At 24.5% G+C, this 20,337-nt stretch overlaps 1 protein-coding gene across 1 annotated transcript; it reads left to right on the plus strand.

Moving 5' to 3' along the window:
* The first annotated feature begins 394 nt into the window (after nucleotides 1–394).
* LOC145831942 (uncharacterized) lies at nucleotides 395–7,948 on the plus strand. Its single transcript, XM_082939297.1, has 7 exons — nucleotides 395–485; nucleotides 1,823–2,010; nucleotides 2,898–2,988; nucleotides 3,275–3,513; nucleotides 5,184–5,343; nucleotides 6,125–6,301; nucleotides 7,681–7,948. Exons 1-7 carry the CDS (start codon nucleotides 429–431, stop codon nucleotides 7,813–7,815), a joined length of 1,047 nt encoding a protein of 348 aa, XP_082795423.1. The 5' UTR covers nucleotides 395–428; the 3' UTR covers nucleotides 7,816–7,948.
* The last annotated feature ends 12,389 nt before the right edge of the window (nucleotides 7,949–20,337 follow it).

The following is a 20,337-nucleotide window of genomic DNA, read 5'->3' on the forward strand; positions in this document are numbered from 1 at the left end:
TTTTAAATACTAATTACTAGAGCTTGTTAAATAATACAAATAAACATCAATAAGTAAATAAAGCAACAATATAGTCAAATTATTTTTGTCTACAAAGAGTTAGTTTTCTATTTTAAATACATTTAGCTTAAAAATTTAATTAAGTCAAAATTTTTTTCATCTTATGTTTCTCCCAATTTAAATTTTCAGCAAAACAATGAAGTATCCTTTTATTCAGTAAAAAATATTAAAGTTTTTGCATATACACAGTAACAGTTCAAACTACGATCACTGCTGCCAGTTAACCGATCACACTCATCTACAAACAATTTCTCACTTGAAAGCTTTAATCGCCTCGGGCAAAATTGAATAAAACTCACCGTTCGGCAACTTTATATTCATTACGTGGCTCTACTCGCTGGTGATAAGTTGCTTTGTGTGAATTATACATGATGGGAAATTTGGTTAATTTCGTTGCTTTGTTGGTAGCTGTTGCGTTGATACAAGTTGGTTTGTTTTAAATAGTTAACTTATAAAGTAATGAAAGTTTTGCAGCATGACTTGATAGTAAATTACTTAAGTTAGACAATAAATTAAATTTTGTTTCAAAACTAGGTAAACCTTATTTTCATTGAATTGTTTGTTTTTGCTGTTGTGGACGAGTAAAATAAACTTTTATTTAACAAGAAAAGTATGTTTAACTTCTTTTTAATCTAGGAGTTTTAAATGTTTTCTTTAACTATGTGATTGTAAACATATTAGTTTTTGTAAAAAAATTCGAAATAAGAACTTACAAATTTAACATAGGCTAGTAATGATATTTAGACTTGTTGATTTCAGAAAGGTTGTCTAATAAAACTAAGATAAATAGCTTTTAAAATTTGTATTTTACTTAAAAAATGGGTAGATATTAAAATATCTATGTAATAGACAACTTTAACTAACACAACACATCAATTATTTTACTTACTGGCTTTCTTTGATTGATTAAAAAGGTGCATAAGTCTTAGTACTGTAAAGTTTCAAAAATAAAATAATAATAAATTATATCATGCTAATTAAACTTTCAATGTTTGGTACAACTTTTTATCTTGAACTTTTATTCCTGTACTGCTTTTATAAAACATCTTTAACAACATTAAACAATTAAATCTAAATATAGAATCTACTTATTGTTTTTTTTAATAAATATTATTTGCTAATGGCCAACAAAGTACTCTAAGCAATTTTTATCATTAAAAAAGTAAAAAGTCTATTTACAGTTTAAGTTTAAAAACTAGGTACAACAACTTAAACTCATATTTTTGTTTTTGTTTAAGATCACAAATGGTTTTGTAGAAAATTAAAAAAAAAAGTAGACTTCAAGTGTCACTAAACACAGAAACGTTTGCTACTAAACTTTACATTATCACATTAATTTTCTGTATTTAATATTATCGAAAAACAAAACTCATAAGTCTGTTTAAAATAAACAATACAGTTTAATTAAATTATATTTAGAAAAAAAGCCTTTGAAGCGCAAATCATTAAAAATATAGTATAAACTAGTTTGCTAACATCAGTTAAAAGAATTTTTTTTTAGATTTTGAAAATATTGAAAAAAAATAAACACTATTATAGTAAAGAGATATAAACATTATAACAAGATGAATTATAGTTCTTTATTTTTAAATTTTCTAAAAAAAACCCTCAAAACTGTGTCTAGAGATAATGGCACATGTTTATATCAAGTCAGTAAGACAATCAGTCATTTAAAAGCTAATTAACTTTATTGTATAGTCAAGCAATAAAGGAACGCCGCAAAACAAAACTTTTTATTTACAGTAATTAAACATTTTAACAGCATGGATATGCAAAAGATCAAAAGAAGAAGTTTAAAAGTCAGGACATGAATCCGGTGAACATCACAGAATACGGACTGTTAGACGAAGATGTGGGAATCGTGGAGATAAACAAAAAGAACTTCAAGAAGTTGATAACTCCCAGCCATGATGCGTGGATAGTCGTTGTGTACAAGCATGGACTCGAAGTGTTAGTTATTCGCTTATGTAGTTTTATAAAAATTTTTTTTTTTTAATCTGCATTGCTAACTATGTTATGCATTATACTTTTGATTTACATATTTTTCTGTTGTAAAAAGACTTAAAGCGTGGGTCATTAGTTTTAACATTACTAAAAGTATTGCTAAATTTGTTTTTTATAAGTGTTTTAAAGTATTAAATTGAACTGAATTTATTGCATTTGATTAAAATGCTATGTATATTATTAAAATAGTTTGTTTGAGAACTATTAATGAGTTTTTATTTTCATTTCAAAATTACAAATAAAATTTTTTTTACCGTTTAGTGTTATAGTGAACTTGTTTTGAACTTGAAATGTGGTTTCTTGCGGTAACTAATATGATTTTATGTGTATTTGTGGTTTGTAATAGTATGAGAGATAGATTAGACTTTTAATATTTAATGTAGTTAATGCACATTGAAGTACTGCGAATTTTTTTTTTAGTAATAGTAGCATCGTTGTTTTTTGTCTGTACAAATTGTTTTTGTTGGTAAAAAAAAAGTTTAGTTTGTAATAACTTGTTAAAACAATTAAAACTTTTTTATCAAAGTTAGTTCTGAAATTCGCCCTTAAAAACATTAGGTTAACTTTTTAATAAACAAAGATTAAAGAATATGTTCTAAGTAATAATTAAAATGATTAATATTTTATTCATTTTGCTTAAAAATAGTGTTCCACACTAAACAAAACAATAATGTTTGTTTGATAGGTGGTACAAAAAAAAATTGCTATTAGTTAATTAGTTTTTTACACCATAAAAATGTACAAACTTAGCTTATCAAAAAATTATTTACTTCTAGTAGTATTTAAACAGCTTTACTTAAAATTAATTATGTAATAGCAATTAACTTTCACAGTAAATGGAAAGAACACGCAAAAAGAGTTAAAGGAGCAGTTTTTTATGGAATGATAAATTTTGTAACTGAACAAGAGCTAATTGCAGAATGGGTAAGTATAAATATTAAAATAAAAAAATAGTTATTTAAGTCTCAATAATTTCTAAATTGTTTTTAATCTATTATTATAATATAATAAATATAGTTACTTGTTTTATAAAACCGTTCTTAAATAAGCTATTAAAACAAACAAAATCTGTTTTCAATAATTCTATATTGGTTTGTAACATTATGACAGGCATGAGCTTTATAACTAGAATGAAAACCAATTTAACAATTATTAGTATTTGTTTACCTTTTTTGATTAAACACTTTTTCCTACTAAATCCATCCAACAGGACGCAGACCTGCACACAGACAGCGTAGGCCATGGCGTCGCTTTCGTGTTCAATCACGGATCGAAGACTTCCGCCAAATCCAAACAGTTCTACCCGAAGCGAACGAGGAAACCCATCGAAGCGGAACGGATGGCGGCAGGGAGCTTCAAGGACCATTTTGAGAAGCTGAACTTCAGAGGGGGGCCGGAGAAGTTCAACGAGTGGATACTGAAGGCTTACTACAAATCTAATCCTAGCAAGTTGGTTTTAATCTTCTATTAATTAAAGCTAGTATTAGTAAAACTATAAATTATCAATAAAAGTTTATCACCTTAATGGTTGTTTAATAAACTATCAACTAAAAGTTTAAGGCTTACTACACGTCTTCCTTAGGAAGTTGGTTTTGAGTAAATAGTAACTGTCCTAACTCGTTAAATTTGATATTCGTTAGTTATTAGAAAATAATTAGTAAAAGTTGTTAAGTTTTTAGTTGAAACTATAAAGATGAGTTGATACTGAAGACTAACAACAAGTCTTTACCAATTCAATTAAACTTTATTTATATTATTTGATACAAATGTTTGAGGTTATCATAACGAGTTGTTACAAATTTATAGGGAAAAATGCGTCTTACAATGTTTTTTTCTGTAAAACTTCTAAAAGGTCCTTTTAGTTTTTACTATAGTTCTTATCTAATTGTATGGTTTTTAAACATTAGTACAAGTCTTCACCTAGTAAGTCTATCCAATTAAACAAAAATCATCAGTTTAACGGATACTATAAGTCTTAGCCTATAATTTCTGTTACATTAAAACTTCTACTGTTAATTTTAATACTTTGAGGTTTCCATAAGAAGGTCGTACGAACAAAAGCAATTAAAACAAATCGTTATAATGTCTATATTGGTTGACTTCCTAAAAAATATTTGTTAGTTAACACTGTAAAATAACAGTGAATATTTTTAGTTAATGCAATTAGCGATAGATGGTAATTAAACTATTATTAATACGAAGTAAACAAAAGAGTTTAGTTATATCAATTAATATATTATATTACCTTTTGTATATAAACTGCAGTACAAATTTAAATAAAATTAAAACTATATTTAGTAAAAAATTAAATTATCTGAACAATTACACTATATGTTTTCGAATTTAAAGATTTTTAGAATTATTTATTTAGACTTATTTTGGTTTTTGGTTTGTGTGACATCGTTTGCATACTTATGGAACATAAACACTTCATATATTAATAAATATTCTTTCAATTACAAAATTTAAAACATAATACAAGAAATTTAGTTGACGTCATAAAAGCTATCAAAATCTACACAAAAAATTCACAGATTTATAATTAGTTTTGTATAAAAAACTCTCTTACTAAGCAGTTTCTTTATAATTTATTACCGATTATTTATTAACTTATTCATAGCTTTACAAGAATAGAATATTCGTTAGTCCTTTCATTGAAAATATTAAGTTAAAACTTTAATACAATAATAACTAATAAGCTTATTATTAGAAACAAGTTCATAGGTGCAGTTTGTTTTACTTTTTACTTGTGAGTTGTTTCTATATAAATTAATGCTCAATATTTGTCTATTTTAGATTTCTACATTGACATTGTAAGCCAAGTATCACAGTTTTCATATCATATCTGTAATATAGTTGAAATTTTCCACTACTAGGGTTTAACGTTGTAAAAATAGTTATTCGCCATAAGCAAAATCTCTACCTGTCAGGTTTCTAGTCATATGTTTGTAAAAGTCGCAAGAAGTCAAAGTTTTTTGAAGACTTAACATTTTGTCAGATTTTCAATTTAGAATTAAATAGTTACAAACTATTTAACTCAATCAAAAAGAAATTTTTAGTTACAAGTTAGTTGTAAACATGTTTCTGTTTGTAAGTACTTAAAAACTTAAATTTCACAGGTTTCCAGTAATATGCGTGGTCGACGAGTCACAAGGGGGGATCCCCTTAACACTTCGCGCCATTTCATTTTACTTCGATTCGCACTTTGCGTTCAGCGTTATCGACAAAAACCATCTGCATCACGTGCAAGGTATGCTGATGGAAATGCCAATACCTAAGGTTTGTTTGTTTTTGTTTGTTTTAATAAAGTGTATCTAAGTATTAGAGTTATTAGTTTTTGATTGTTTTGATAGGTTTTTAATCATTGTTAATAACTTAACTTACATTTTAAGGATTTAATTTTTTTTAAACTAATTGCTACTTTTCTGTGTTGTTACTTCTATTTTTTCTGTTTATTTAACTTGTACTAATTAGTGAACTACTTTGATTACTAAATCTACATTTCAACAGTTTCAAACCCAACCTTATTTAAGTTTAACCTCTTTTTATTTTGTAGCTTATTTTCTGTTTTCCTTCTATAAACTGATTTTCAATTTTAATACCTATGTTTTAGATTTTATTTTCTGTTTAAGTTGAAAGTTATTTGCTTTTAACAAAATCTCAACTTAATCTTTTGTTAAATATTCACTGTATCGAGGCATTTACTAGATATTAAATAACTTTAATACTTTTGTTTAATGTCAGTAAAATTTGTATAAGTAAATATTTATTTAAATTTATAGTAAACTTTATTTGAAAATAGCTAAGAAAATATTGGTTGCTGCTAAAGTTCCATAATATAACTAAGCTATATTGTAAATTATAACATTAACAACTTATTTTTTAAGCATAAACTTAGGATAATTATTGTATGCTAAATATTCATTAGACTATTCATTAAAATATCGACACGATAAAGTCAAAAACTATTCAAGAAGTTTACCTTGCTGTAAAACAACACTAATTACAATTTAATTTCTGTATAAACAACGTTTTAACTTTTGTTATAACATTTAAACAGACTTACCCGTTCTACTTTATAATGTTGGGCAAGGAACCATCGCAGGAGGAGATGTCAAAGGGAAACTGGGGAATGCATTTCAACACGTTGCCTTACATTGAGCAGAAATACGGAAGTACTGAAGACTTCATGAGCATTTTGAAGTACTTATACACCATTAATGAGGATTACAGAACGGTATATTTAGATATTTGTTTTTGTTTCTTATATTTATTTTCTTAATTACAACAATATTTTAGAAAACTGTCTTAAGCTAATATAAGTATGTGTTATAATAAATAAATAAAAAATTACATACCTTTCAACATAATTGAAAACAATTACCATTTAAACAATGCATCTATGAAGACTACAAGCAGACTGATAGTTTATAAATGTTTGTGTCCCAAATAAAAACAAAACTATTGAAATTCTTTCCTTAAGAAGATATTTTTATTTGTTATACAAAAAAAGTTAAATGCCTTAGAACAAAAAACAAAACTCTATACTTTTATTTTCTTAAATAATACTTTATAGGGCCATTATGACATTTTATTTTAATTTTAATCAATATAATTTTTTTTCAAATACAGTATTAGAAGTACAGTTTAAACAAAGCTTTATTGGATCTTTATTCATTGTATCTATTTATTCTTTAATTTATTCCGGCAAAAGTGTTTACCAAGACATGAAAAAACCTTTTTATATACTTTTAAAAGTTGTACAAAAATTAGTTCAAAGGAAATTTGTGGTTGTATTTTAAGTTAATAAAAATTTACTGCTATTAATTTTATTTTTAACACAATTTCTTTTATATAAAGTTACTGAAGTTCAACCTGACTTTAACTAACATTAAAATCCTGTTTTTTTAGCTCTCTTACATTCTACTTGTTTTAAAATTTCTTTGTTAAAATAAAGCTTAAAACCTCCTATTAGAAATTAAACAATTTCACACCAGGATGCTTTAAAGTTTCAAAGTAATTTAGTTGTTTACAGTAATAGTTTTAAAATCTAATTTTAAATTACAATACTAGAAAATTTATCAACGTTTTTATTTGAAACAGAACTAGTTAAAAAAATATTGTTTGTAGATAACCCAGTTAAAAAACTTTTTTAAAACACTGTTATAAGACTAAAAATGTTATTAGTTTTAAAAGCCATTTATATATGTTGTTTATTGAACGACAAAAAACACTCAAAAAGTTTGGTCTAAGACCTGGTGCACGAAAAAAACCTTTCGGTTATCGAGTCATGCACCAGAACAGTTTAACGTCATATCCAAGACTTTATAAAAAAAACAACACATGTTGTAAAACTTTATACTCATGAATTTAAACTTCAAAACTTTTATTAGTTACGATTTTAAAACATAAATTATATTTTCTTATTATTTCTATTTGTAGTAACAGTAAAAACAATAAGTGACTCAAAATAAATATCATATTTACAAACAAACTGTAAATTTTACCTAAGTTATAATACCATAAAATTATAGCTCAAAGTAATATGAACAAAACATCACCATAAGTTATAAGTCAACAAAACAAATAAAATATAAACAATTGAAAAATACTCAGATGCTGCCTGGAAGAAACTGGGAAGAACCTATAAGCACAACTGAAATGAGAGAAGTGACAAGGATGCTGAACAAGAGAATCACCAAGATCGTGAGAGTGTTGTCATCAAATAAACCCAAACACAGTGAACTGTAATTTTTTAACACAAGAAAAAGTCAAAGCTCAACATATAATTTTTTTTAATTATTCAATTTGGCTATTACAAATTTGAGAAATATTGTCATTTGTTAATTTATGTTTTATTATGTTTTAATTCAAAAACTTAATATTTTTGCATCTTTATTTTTATCACAAATCTAAAATCCAACAAAGCTTTAAACATTTTTACTTTGTCATTTATTAGTTTGTTTTATTATTTAATTTAGTCTTGATGTTTTGTTCGTAAACGTTTATAAGGATGCTATAACTTAACTTATTTTATTCCCTCAAAATAAAAATTTGTTTTAACATAAACAAAACTTAAATAAGTAATTTACTGTTTGAAAAAAGTTTTATTTTTCTTTATAAAAAGTTTAACGGTAGATACTAATCAAGTAAAATAGTTTTTAACTTTTATGAGGTTTTTTTTTGTACATTATTATTAAATAAATGCAATGTCAAAAAGACTAATTCTTAAAACATATATTTTTAATATACAGTACGTAGTAAAATCTGTTGTTTTCTTTTACTTGATAAGTTTGCCTTAACTTTTTCGTGTAAAGATTTGCTAGCATATTGCATTTACTATTAAACATTTTTTATCTTAAAAAGGTAATAGCTATATAAATTTACAATTATGCACCAAAAATCCTCAAAAAAAAAGCATTTTGAAGTAAAAGAAACAAGTGTTTATTGATCACCAATATTAGTTATACAGCACTATGACAATTAACTTTGCTAAAGATAACTCAATATTCAAAAGGTAGAATATTAATTTCTTTATAAAACTCATCAATAAAAAATAAGAAACAAAATCATTTAAAGATCCAAAAAAAAGTTAATTAAGGCAAGAAAGATTGCATTATAACTACAACAGTTGTACATTTTATATTACTAGCGATTAAAAATGCTAACTACACTTAAAAAATTATGCGCGAGTTTATATAAACATTTTAACTAGACCATGGCAACTTAAGTGTTTAATTTTGATAGATTTTATTTATTGTGACGTTTGTAATGCGTATTTTCTTTAATGAATTAAGTTCAAAACAGAAATAAAGTTAGACTAAATTTAAACAAAATCTATCTAAGCAGGCTCAAAAATAACTTATCACTTGCTAAAATATTGTTGCCCGATAGTATTGAGAATTATTTAAGCTTTTAAAAACTGACTTTACATAAACGTTTACAAAAGAAAACTAAAATAAACTAACCAATGCATTTAGTTTGTGGAAGACTATTTTTATAAGTTTTCCTTTTGAAGTTACAGATTTATGTTTAAAATAACTTCAATTTTAACAATAATTTTAAACTAGAGTTTTTGGAATTAACACCTATTTGTAAGCTTTTACATTTGTTTTATATTAGCTTGTCTTATTTATCAAATATAATTCAAATATGACTATTAATTAACAATAATAATAATAATAATAATAATAATCATAATTAACTAAAAATATTTTCAAATAGTTTATTCATTTAACCTTAAACAATCATTATCTATATTTTTAAGTTTTTATGTTTTCTAATAACAAAAAAGGTTTTTATCCAATCATAACTAAGAAGTTCCTAGATATGGCACTTGAATTTGCTAACAGTCACAAAACAAGAAAAACCAGTTATAAATAATGCTGTAAAATCTATCTTGGTAACTAATGAAAAATATGAACCAATAGAGCACATGTGAGAAGGACCCCAAGCTCTTTGATACATGGTGCTGAGATAAGTGAACTAGTTGAGCTTTATATTCTACAAAGACTGAAAAAGATAATACATAACCAAATAATTGTAACATACAGGTATGACAGCTTAAGAGCTATGTATAAGTCAACAAGCAATGTAGAAGTAGAAAAAAAAAGAGTTACACAAACTTGCAAATCAACAGAAATAAAAATAATAGTTGTATACACTGCATTTCAAATAAACTTCCTTGATCTAAACCTTAACGTAAAGCAGCATAGTTTTCACCCATACAGAAAGCCGAACAACAAAATAAATATATTAATTCAAATTCTAATCACCCACCACCAATTCTCAAACAAATTCCAAAGATGATATAAAGTAAGTTAACTAAGAATTCAAGCAGCAGCAAATTATTTGACATCATCAAAAACAATACAAATGATGCTTTAAAACTGAATGGCTACAACTATGACATAAATTATACAAAATTAAACAGTGAAATGATTGTAAAAAAGAGAAAAAGAAGAAATATCTGGTTTATCCCGCCATATTGCTGTTCAGTAAAAAATGTTGGAAGTAGTTTTTTCAAAATAATTAAGAAGCATTTAGGCAAAGAAATCACGCTAAACAAGTACATTAACAGTAAGTGCATAAAATTAAGCTATAGGTGAAGAGTGTGATCAGTTTTCACCGAATTTCCTCTAAATTGAATAGCTATTTTTTTAAGCAGGGCTAAAAAGTGAAATAAAGAATGCAATAGCAAAGAATAATAACCATAAGATCGTAAACCTCATGAAAGGAAGTAAATAAGCATAAGAAAAACATATATCGCAAAAAACAAAACATAACTATCGTAATTATTTTAATGAGCTCTGTAGATTATTTTGTCAGTTTTAATAATTTAATGGTATTATTGTTCATAACATGTTATTTAATGAGTTACAGCAAATGTTAGAATTAGCTACTTATGTTTTTTTTAGTATAAATCATAATGTTATTTATACCTCTATTTTTAAAACGTAATGTTTTGAAGTAAAAATATACTTTTTGAGTATGTTATAAAATGTAAATAAATCAAACACAAGTCTTTAATAGTGATAATGATCTTACAAATGTAGTGTAAAAATAATTACAAATAGAAAGTATCAAAAGTAAACAATAAAAAATAACGATTTAAAAATATAAAAACATCGATAACATACATTACGTAGAATAAGGTGGATTTATTATACTTTGTATAGCAGATTGTAAATTAATTAATAAGAGTAGCAGAAAACATGATAATTTAATTTCTTATAAATAAACAAACATAAAATTCTGAAAGATATATATTTGTCAATCAAGTCAAGGTTTAAAGTTTACAATAGTTTAAATGAAAGTTAAAAATATTTGTTTATAGTTAATTAAATAAAAAAACCATATATTACCAAGTTTATAAACTCTTTTAACCTAGAGTATGCTTATTTTTTTTTACTTAAAATCTAAATGTTTATTGTTTTTTTATAACCTTATCTACATATCTAAATAAATGTTTCTTTCATTTACATAGAATGTAAATACAAACATTGTTCCTATTAAGTAAAATAATTGTTTAGAAAAAAATTCTTTATGAAATATTTCAAACATCCTAAATTCTGAGTATAAACAATTTAAAAGAAAACTATTAAAATTTAATTTAACAGTTTTTTTGTAAAAATTCTTTAAATAAACAAATTTTTTAGTAAAGAATATAAAAAACTTTTGATCGTATTAAACAGATATTTGTAAAACTTTTAAAAAAATATTTGAAAATGTATGTTAAGCAGGATAATATAAATCTGGTAATAAGTAAACTTTTAGATAAAAAGCTTTTAAAAACACTTCAAAATATCTTCCGTTTATTAAAAAATATTTGATTAAGAATTGACTATTTGAACTATCTATTTGAATTGAATATTTGAAACGAAAGATCTTTTCGAAGTGTTTGTAAAAGACTGTAGACAGTGACTTTTTTGATTGTTCTAACCATCTTTTATTTTTGTATAAAAAGGAACAGAAAATATTTTGGTTAAAAAAACTAATGTAAAATTAAATAAGTGTGTACTGAATAAGAAATTAAATTTTGTTAGATCCATATAAATAGATAAAAAGATTGTAAGGAACAAAAATTTTTAGCATTTTGCAAGTATAAGTTAAAAAATTAAGCTTATGTTTCGGTATAACAATTCAAATAAAAGGAAATACTCTATACTCAAATTTCCTATTGGAAAAATTAATTGTAAGTTATCTTGTTTGTTTTAACTTTTTCGGATCAAAATTAATAAATAACAAATAAAGTACTTAATTAAATATATTATAAGATATTTATTAAAATAAGAACTAGGAATAAGGAGTAATGCAAAAATTTGTTTTAAGTTGTTTAACTTATTAAAAATATAAACGTAAAAACTGAAGCTTAGACGAGTAGATATAGCCGAGCGGAAAAAGCGGCACATCGTAATGCGGTTTGAAACCTGTCATCAGCAAATTTTATTAGTAATATAAATTTTTTTATATTCATCCATCAAGTTAAGCTCTTAATTTTTTTTTTAATATTAAAATAAAATGTTATTAAAATATATTTTATAAAATTAGCTTCAAACTCATTTTTACTCTAGTTCAATTTTATTTTAAAACTTTGAAAAACAACTTGAAAAAAATATAGATAGTTTCTTATAAAAAAAAATATTACGTGTAACACCAGAGGTTGGGAATTTTAACTTAGACAGCAGATAACTTTTACTTTATTTTTAATTTTTCTTTATTTATTGAGATAAAGGGGTAAAAGATGAAAATTCAATGGGTTCTCTATAGAAGGACTTAATAAAAAACAATATTTATACATTTTTTTTGTTTTAAATAAATAGTTATAATTTATCAGCATTAATATGCTTAAACTATTTTGAATAGTGGTAATTTTACATTTTTCAATTAAAAAATTTTGGTTTATCAATAAAAATATTCAAGACATAGGGGGTGGGGGTGGGGGAAAAATTACTTTTTAAAATTAGTCTTATTTTTTACATAATTAGATAAGCTCCTTGTTATTTTCAACTGCTTGTTAAAACTTAAAGCAACTTTTTAGATATAAGCGAACAAAGTAAGAGCATTCAATAGGTTTCTTACAGGAGGCCCAAACTAAAAAGCAAAAGTAGACTTTTTCACTAAAATTCTACACGAGCATAAAGTTAATTTTATAAGCAAATTTATAAATTTTTCAAAAAACATTAAACTTTAATGTCAATTATTTTCCTTATCTTAAAAGATATCTGTTTTCTTTTTATTTTAAGAATGCACCTTTGTCTTTAATTTAAATAAAAATTGGTTTGGGGTTTAAATTATTTCATGGGGTCCCTCCAAAAATAAAGGTTTTTTTTCATTATTATGGTATTAAAACTAAAAATAAATATTTTTTTATTTTTTATTTTTTTCCTTAGTTTGCACGTTATTTAAACTGCTTGATGTTAGTTTTAGAAATAATGTTGATATATTTCACAATATGGCCCCAAAGCAAAATAATGTATATTACACTATCATTTGCCTTGGCCATTTTCTAGATAAAAAGTTGATAAAAGGAAAAAAATAATTAATAAGAATATGAATTACAACAATTTTAATTAGATTATTTTAGTTTAATTAAATTTGTTGTATTTCAAAATACGTTTTCTAAAATAAAAAAAAATAGATAGCTTTTAAGATAAGGAAAATAATTGACATTAAAGTTTAATTTTTTGAAAAATTTATAAATTTGCTTATAAAATTAACTTTATGCTCGTAAATTCTACCTACTCATATAATTTTCGAGCAATTATTCTAAAAATTTTTCAGAGTAGTCTTAATTAAATTTTAAACAACTTTTTCTAAACCGATTTTATAATTTAAAAAAAAAATATTTCATAAAAATAAACAAAACATTTTTTTAATAATAATTTTAGTCATATTTTTTTTTTATTCTAAATAAATCTGCTTCCTACAAATTGTTTATGATATTAAAAAATACATTTCCTGAAAATTTAAACTATATTGCTTTAAAAATGAAGGAGAAGATAGACTTTTAGTAAATTTTTCAAAGTTCGAGATTGTAGGTCTTGAAAGATTTCAAAATTTGAAAAATTATTTTTTATAAAATAAAACTTAGACTCCCCTATGCCCTTAAAAATTGTAAGTAAAGTAAGTAAAATTCTATGAAAAATGAGACTTTTAAAATTTACAACATTAAAAATTTTTCTAAAAAATGATATCAAAAAAATAAAAGAAATTTTATACTTACATATATATAACGTTATACACACGTAATATTTATGTTTAAGTCTACGTTATAAGGTGAAGCTTCTATCAGAAATATATTTAACTTTAAAGTTTATCAATATTTTTATGAAGTAATTTAACTTGTTTTATGACTTAAAACAGAAAACGAAAAAATAATAAACAAGCTTGAAGTTTTTCAAAAAGTATGTTAAAGAATTTTGACTCTACAATAGAACAAAAGGTAAATAGGTCTACTTTTTATGTAATGATCTCAGTAATAAATAAGAATTAAAAGAAGTTAACTTCCAATTAGGCAGATCCACAATTTTTAATTGTATAATGTGATCTCAAAAGAACTTGAAAAACGAATTTTGATAACATTTAAAATGAAATATTGAAAAAAACTATTTTACACATATAATATTTAGCTATTACCTTCATATTTATTAATTTCTTTATAAATAAACAGATCTGTGGTAAAACAGAATACTGGTTGTTTAAAAATTGTTTTAGATTTAAAACAAAGTAGTAAAAACTATCAGCGGCCTGAGTTACCTAGTGATCTGTGATCTGATCCGGATCTTTTTTTTTAATTTATAACCCGGCCCAAACCGGATGATCTTTTTTCAAATTAAGATCCAGCCGGAACTGGATCCAGATTTTTTTGTAAATTGAGATCTGACCGAATCATAAAATTTTATGTTCCATTTAATTTTAATAGAGAAAATAAAGTTAAAAAGTTTAATTATAATTATTATTTTTTATAAATATTATCTTATAGTATATATTTTAAATTTTCAATGAAGAGTCAATAGTATATTTTGTAAAAAAAATTATACACCCTATGGCCTTTTAAAAATATAATAAATTGATTAGTAATAAATAGTTTGGTCATAAACTTCTTATTTTTATTCAAACCGTTAAAATAAGATCTTTTCTACTAATTCATGAACCACTTCCTGAAAATATGAGGTCAATTTATTTAAAAACTAAGAAGAAAACAGTATTTTAGTAATTTTTTTTTTTAGTTAAGAAGAAATCACCAATGAAAAATTCTTCTTCTCTACTTTCTATGAAACTTTTCATACGAAAGTTAATTAGCAATTTTTTATTCTGTGAAAATTGTTTTATGGTAATTAATTATCTTATGGTAAATATTTTTAGCAAATTTTAGAAAATTTAATACTAGGTGTTAAATGAAAACCTAAGTATTAACTATAATTCAGGTCAATACATGGTGATCCTACATAGTGCTCTTAGATTAGGCTAACATCAATGTTATTTATTTATGTGCTGTTAACTGTGTCACCTTTACTACTGTTTATAAATTCAAATATTATAAGATTTTATTTTTTCACTCGAAAATTTTATGTTATATAAGACTGTTTAGCTGTTAGCATCAATTTATACGGTTGAAAGATTTTACCTCATTGAAAAAAGCTATGTTGCATATTTGCTTAGTCAGCATAATTTCCAAAGGGGATTCCAAAGAAATTTTGGGGAAAATTGATCACATCCATAGGTGAATGCCAAACATCGAAAATGTTATAAAAAGCCATAACAGAAAATTGTTAAAAAAAGAGAAAACTACAAACGAATTTAGAACTACAGAAACAAAAATAAACGCCCACTAAAAGTTGACACCTGCAGAGTTGAAAGTTTAGTATACAAAGCATCAGTCAGCACAAAAAATAATTTAAAACATATATTGGACTTACAGCAAATCAAACAAAGAAGAGAACTTAAGCACACAACACAACAATTAACACACATCAACATTATTAATATACACTAACTAATACAAACTAAAGCAAGAGGGAGCAGATTACAATTTAAGTTAGAAGAATCAGGAAAATGTTAACAGACCTAAACTAAGAAAAGTTACATGCAGGCTTTGCTCAAAAGAAGCTCTCCAGATACTACAAGCAAGCAGTAACTGTATAAACTTATATCAGCTATATAACTTTATAGTATTAAACGTAATCTCTCTCTCTTTTGTTACTCTTACTTACTTTCCTTTTCACGCATAAACATATGTTTTGTATTTACAGTTTGCCTTAAAGGTGCTTATCATTGTATTGTTAAGGCCTCAGGAAATTGTTTATTGTCTACTAACTATTGTCTTTTGGAACAGCTGTAGCTTGACAAGATAAAAATATGCACTTCAATATGATTTATATTTTCTAATAAAGGAAAACAAAAAAAAACAAAGCATGCTTGATTTAACAGCTACATTTTGCAAAATTTAGTTTCTGACATGAACGTATGTCAGCCATTTTTAAAAAAAGTAGCTGATCATAATGAAAAAAGACATTTTAGTCAATTTTCTCTCTGGATTTTGTATTTTAAATATTTACTAAAATGGGGTGTAAATAATTCCTGCCAAAATACAACAGGATTTTTTCTAAATATTAGTGTTAATTGTTGATTAGTAAATGTTAACATAACTTTTTTAATTGTTTGTTTATGTGTGTAGTTTTTTATTTTGTTTGTTTAAAAAATTACTTTCCAGTCTTGAAAGTTTTTAGTTAAATTCATTTAAAACATTTTACCAACTTTTAGTTTTTGAGTATATTTACAGTTTTATTTTCTTACTATCAGGTTTTCAAAAAATAACATTTTACTATCAGGTTTTCATTACTAACAAGAGTAGTAAAGTAAAAATTTTACAACTTTTCTTGTGGTTTTGTAAAGTTATTAGAAAATATTTATTTTAAACAAGTTAATTTAGAAATAAGTAAAACACTTGAAATAACTTAAAATTACAGAAATATTAAATGGTTTTTTAATGCCTAAGTAAGAATTTTTTAGAAATATAGATAATTTTGTTCAAGTAAAAATATGTATTAAAATTTGTTGTTGTTATATACGTTTTTTTTAATAATATTATTACTGTATTAAGACTCTGGTATTTTTTTAAGTTGTAAAGTTAATTGTATAAAGCTAGCAGTTCAAATTAATAAATAAAAATAAAGCCAAGTTGAATTTTTATTAAAAGTAAAAATTAAAACTAAAGTGTTTAATAACTTATTAGTTCTTAATTTCTAATACTTGGATCACAATTTTGAGTAACATAGAATTTAAAATTTAGAATTCTCTTGAAACATTATTTTGTTTCAAATATTATTATTTGCTAAGTATCTAAAAGTATTACTTTTATAAAACCTACAATGTACAAAAATAATTACTGTTTATATGTGGAAGTTTTTAAATTTTAAGATACACTGTTTTTAATTAGTTTTAATTATATCTTTGACAGACTTATTTTAAATATTATACATATATTGAACCATAATCCAGAAGAATGAAAAACATTTTACTTATAATTTTACTTTTGTTGTTTACATGTAAGTTTAGTGATTTAATTTAATTTAAGTATTTACATTAAAATATGTTTTACATTTAAATAGTACTGAAGGTAAGTGCACAAAAATAAAATATAAATTATTTTGCTTTTTATCACCTTTAATCTAATGATAAGTTGAAAGTTAAGAAATCAGTTTAAATAAGCTTGTACATTTGTAAATCTGTTGTAAAAAAATAAAAGTTAGATCTATGTTTTTTACTAACTATTAAAATCAGTTTTCTATATTATTTTTACATTTTAATTATAAAAATGAGTTTTTTTTTAACTGTGCAACTAAACATTTTTTCTTTAAAACCTACAAAATTAGGTTCATTCAGTCATGGCATGAAAAATGGTGTTAGAAACTATGAAACACTGCAGTACAACAAACAATACACACAAAATACTAATGGTAGAAGCAAGAGATCATTAAGTTTAACAAAACCTGTTTTAGATATCAAGTTTACTGCCCTTAACAGGTTACTTGCAACTTAATAAGCATTATAGTAAAAAAATAAGTATTAAGTATCGTTTAGCTTAATTTTTGTTCTGTTTTTTTTTGAAATTATGAGGCTACTTATAAGTTATTTTAACAGACTTTTTATAAAAAATTAACTTTAAACATATTGTCTTTGTAGTTAAGTTTGACAGAAATTTATTTTTTATGTTTTTATGTACTGAAGTGAAAAACTTATTTATATTATATAAGTAACTTTAAGATAACAAAAATGACTGAACTATATAAATTTATTATCTGAAAGTGAAAGTTTCAAAACTTTATGAGTAAAACTTCAAGTACTGTATTAAATATTAAGTTAATTGAGTACTTTGTGCTAAGAGCTTCTTATATAATTATATACAGGTTTGCCACTTTACCTGTAATCCTGAAAAACCTGGAATTTGACAATTTAAGCTTATAAAAAAGCCTGAAATTTTGGAAATTAAAAAAAAACGTTGAATTTTAACAATTTTAATGTGTTTAGTAGTAAAATTTCGATTTGACTCAGAAAATCTATCATATAATAAAAATATGTTGTCATCATCAATTTTTTTTTTTGTAAAAAAAAATTAAAGTAGCTATACAGTTTCATTTCAATGTTTTTATACTACATAACACAGTCTCTTACCTTAAACCTAACTTCAAACTAAAAATATACCCAAAAATGTGTACTACTAAAAACCTAGAAATATTTTGGAAAACATGAAAAAAATTTGAAAAAAAACCAGTGGCAACCCTGTATATGCTAATAATTTGTTAAATTAATCAGTTACTAATTAAAATTTTTAATACTTTCAAAATATGCTTAAAAAATGTGCTTTACATATTGAAGAACTGGCTTTGAACGAATATTATATAATTCTTATATTTGTAGAGTAGATGCAGCTTACATTGCAAACGTATATATTTTACAGAAATTTTCATTTGAAACTAGCCAGAGATACATCAGCATTTAAAAGCAATATCATTATAGATGATGAACATAACAGTGCATTAGAACAAGACTTAAGTCATTTGTACAGTGGAAGTATACACGGTTAGTGATTTTTAAATTACATTTTAAAAAACAAAAATTAATGAACTTTTGACTAACATTTATCTAAAAGTAATATTAATCTAGAAAATGAACATAGTAATGATTTTAAATATTATTTAGGTTATTTTTACTGTGGAAGTTTATGTTCGATACTTTATAGTAAAATATCTGCTTAAAATTGATTTTATGTTTGTGCTTCTTATATGTATTTAATTCAAGGCTTGTGGTTCTAAATTTAAAACTTTTGTTAGATTAAGTTACAAAAAGTTTTGCAATCTAAGTTTACTTAATCAAATAAAGATAAATATTTTTGTTTTATATATTGATTATGTATGTTTACATTGAAACTTGTTCAGCTTTTTAAAAAATCTTTATCATATTTAAAATTAAATTATAAAGAATAAAAACACATTATATAACCAATCAGTGTGTAAATGTAAAGTTTAACAACGGTTTGAAAAAGTATTAATAATAAACTTATTAAATCCAACATATCTAAATTACACTACTATTATCATTAATGTACAATTTAACAACCACTAGTATACTAATATTAGTGATGCACCGGACTCACTATCCGGCTCCGGATCCGGCCGGATATCGCCATTTCTGTCTGATATCCGGATCCGGCCGGATCTTGATATGAAAAAAAAAATCCGGTTCCGGTTCCGGCAGGATCCTAATTTTTAAAAGATCCGGATCCGGTTCCGGCCGGAACCTAAATTGAAAAAAAAAGTCCGGATCTGGGTCCGGCTGGATCCTAACAAAGATCTGGCCGATTCGGGTCTAGGTAGTAAAATAGAGCATACAGAAGAGTATTTTTTCAAAAACAAACCCTGAGTAAATTAAAAAGAGTCATTTTCGTCAGAAAATACTTTCGAAAATTAAACACCTACCGTGATTGGCTCATTTTGTAGACGTGACTAATTTACATTTGTTTACATCTACACTATGAAACAAACATTTCAGAATTGCAACTTTTTACCTATGTTGTAAAATTAAAAACTTTAATACCAAATTGTCAACCTTAAGGCTAGCTTTTTGATTTAAACAGTGGCAACCCTGCTAGTCTGAAAATGTTTGGGAATCTTTGAAAATCTAAGGCTGCCTCAGGCTAGTTTACTTTATTATAAAAACTCAGGCTAGTTTTAAGATTTTTTGAAAAACTCATGCTAGTTTTCTTTTAGATTTTGAATGAGTTTGAGCTGATCCAGTTTTCAATATTTTGTGAACTGTTTCAAAGTTTTGTGAAATTTTGTTTTCTAGTTAGTTTTGTTCTAGAACTTGATTTTAATTGATTTTAGATTGGTAAGGTTATAGGGGGGTTCACCTTGATTTTTACAAATTGATTTTATTTGATAGATTTTAATCTTAGCTACCAGATACTTTTTACAGCTTAATAAAATTCAAAGTATTTTTCGAGATACAAATTGTAGGGGTCAAAGCCGACCAGCTCAATAGCTTCCTTATAGAAGGTGCAAACTAAAAAGACGAAAAAAAAACCATTCATTAAAAATCTATCTCCCCCTACAATTTTTAAGCAATCTTTTTCAAATTTTTACAGTTTACTCTTTACTAAATTTTAAATCATTTAAATGTAGGATTTTTTTTTATTTTGAGAAAAAGTCCCCTTTTCTCAAAAAAAAGGTGTTTTATAAATTTTAGACCTTAAATTTGTAAATTTCAATT

Source organism: Thalia democratica, chromosome 3, assembly GCF_965202585.1.
Source record: "Thalia democratica chromosome 3, ktThaDemo2.hap1.1, whole genome shotgun sequence".
Classification (NCBI taxonomy): Eukaryota; Metazoa; Chordata; class Thaliacea; order Salpida; family Salpidae; genus Thalia; species Thalia democratica.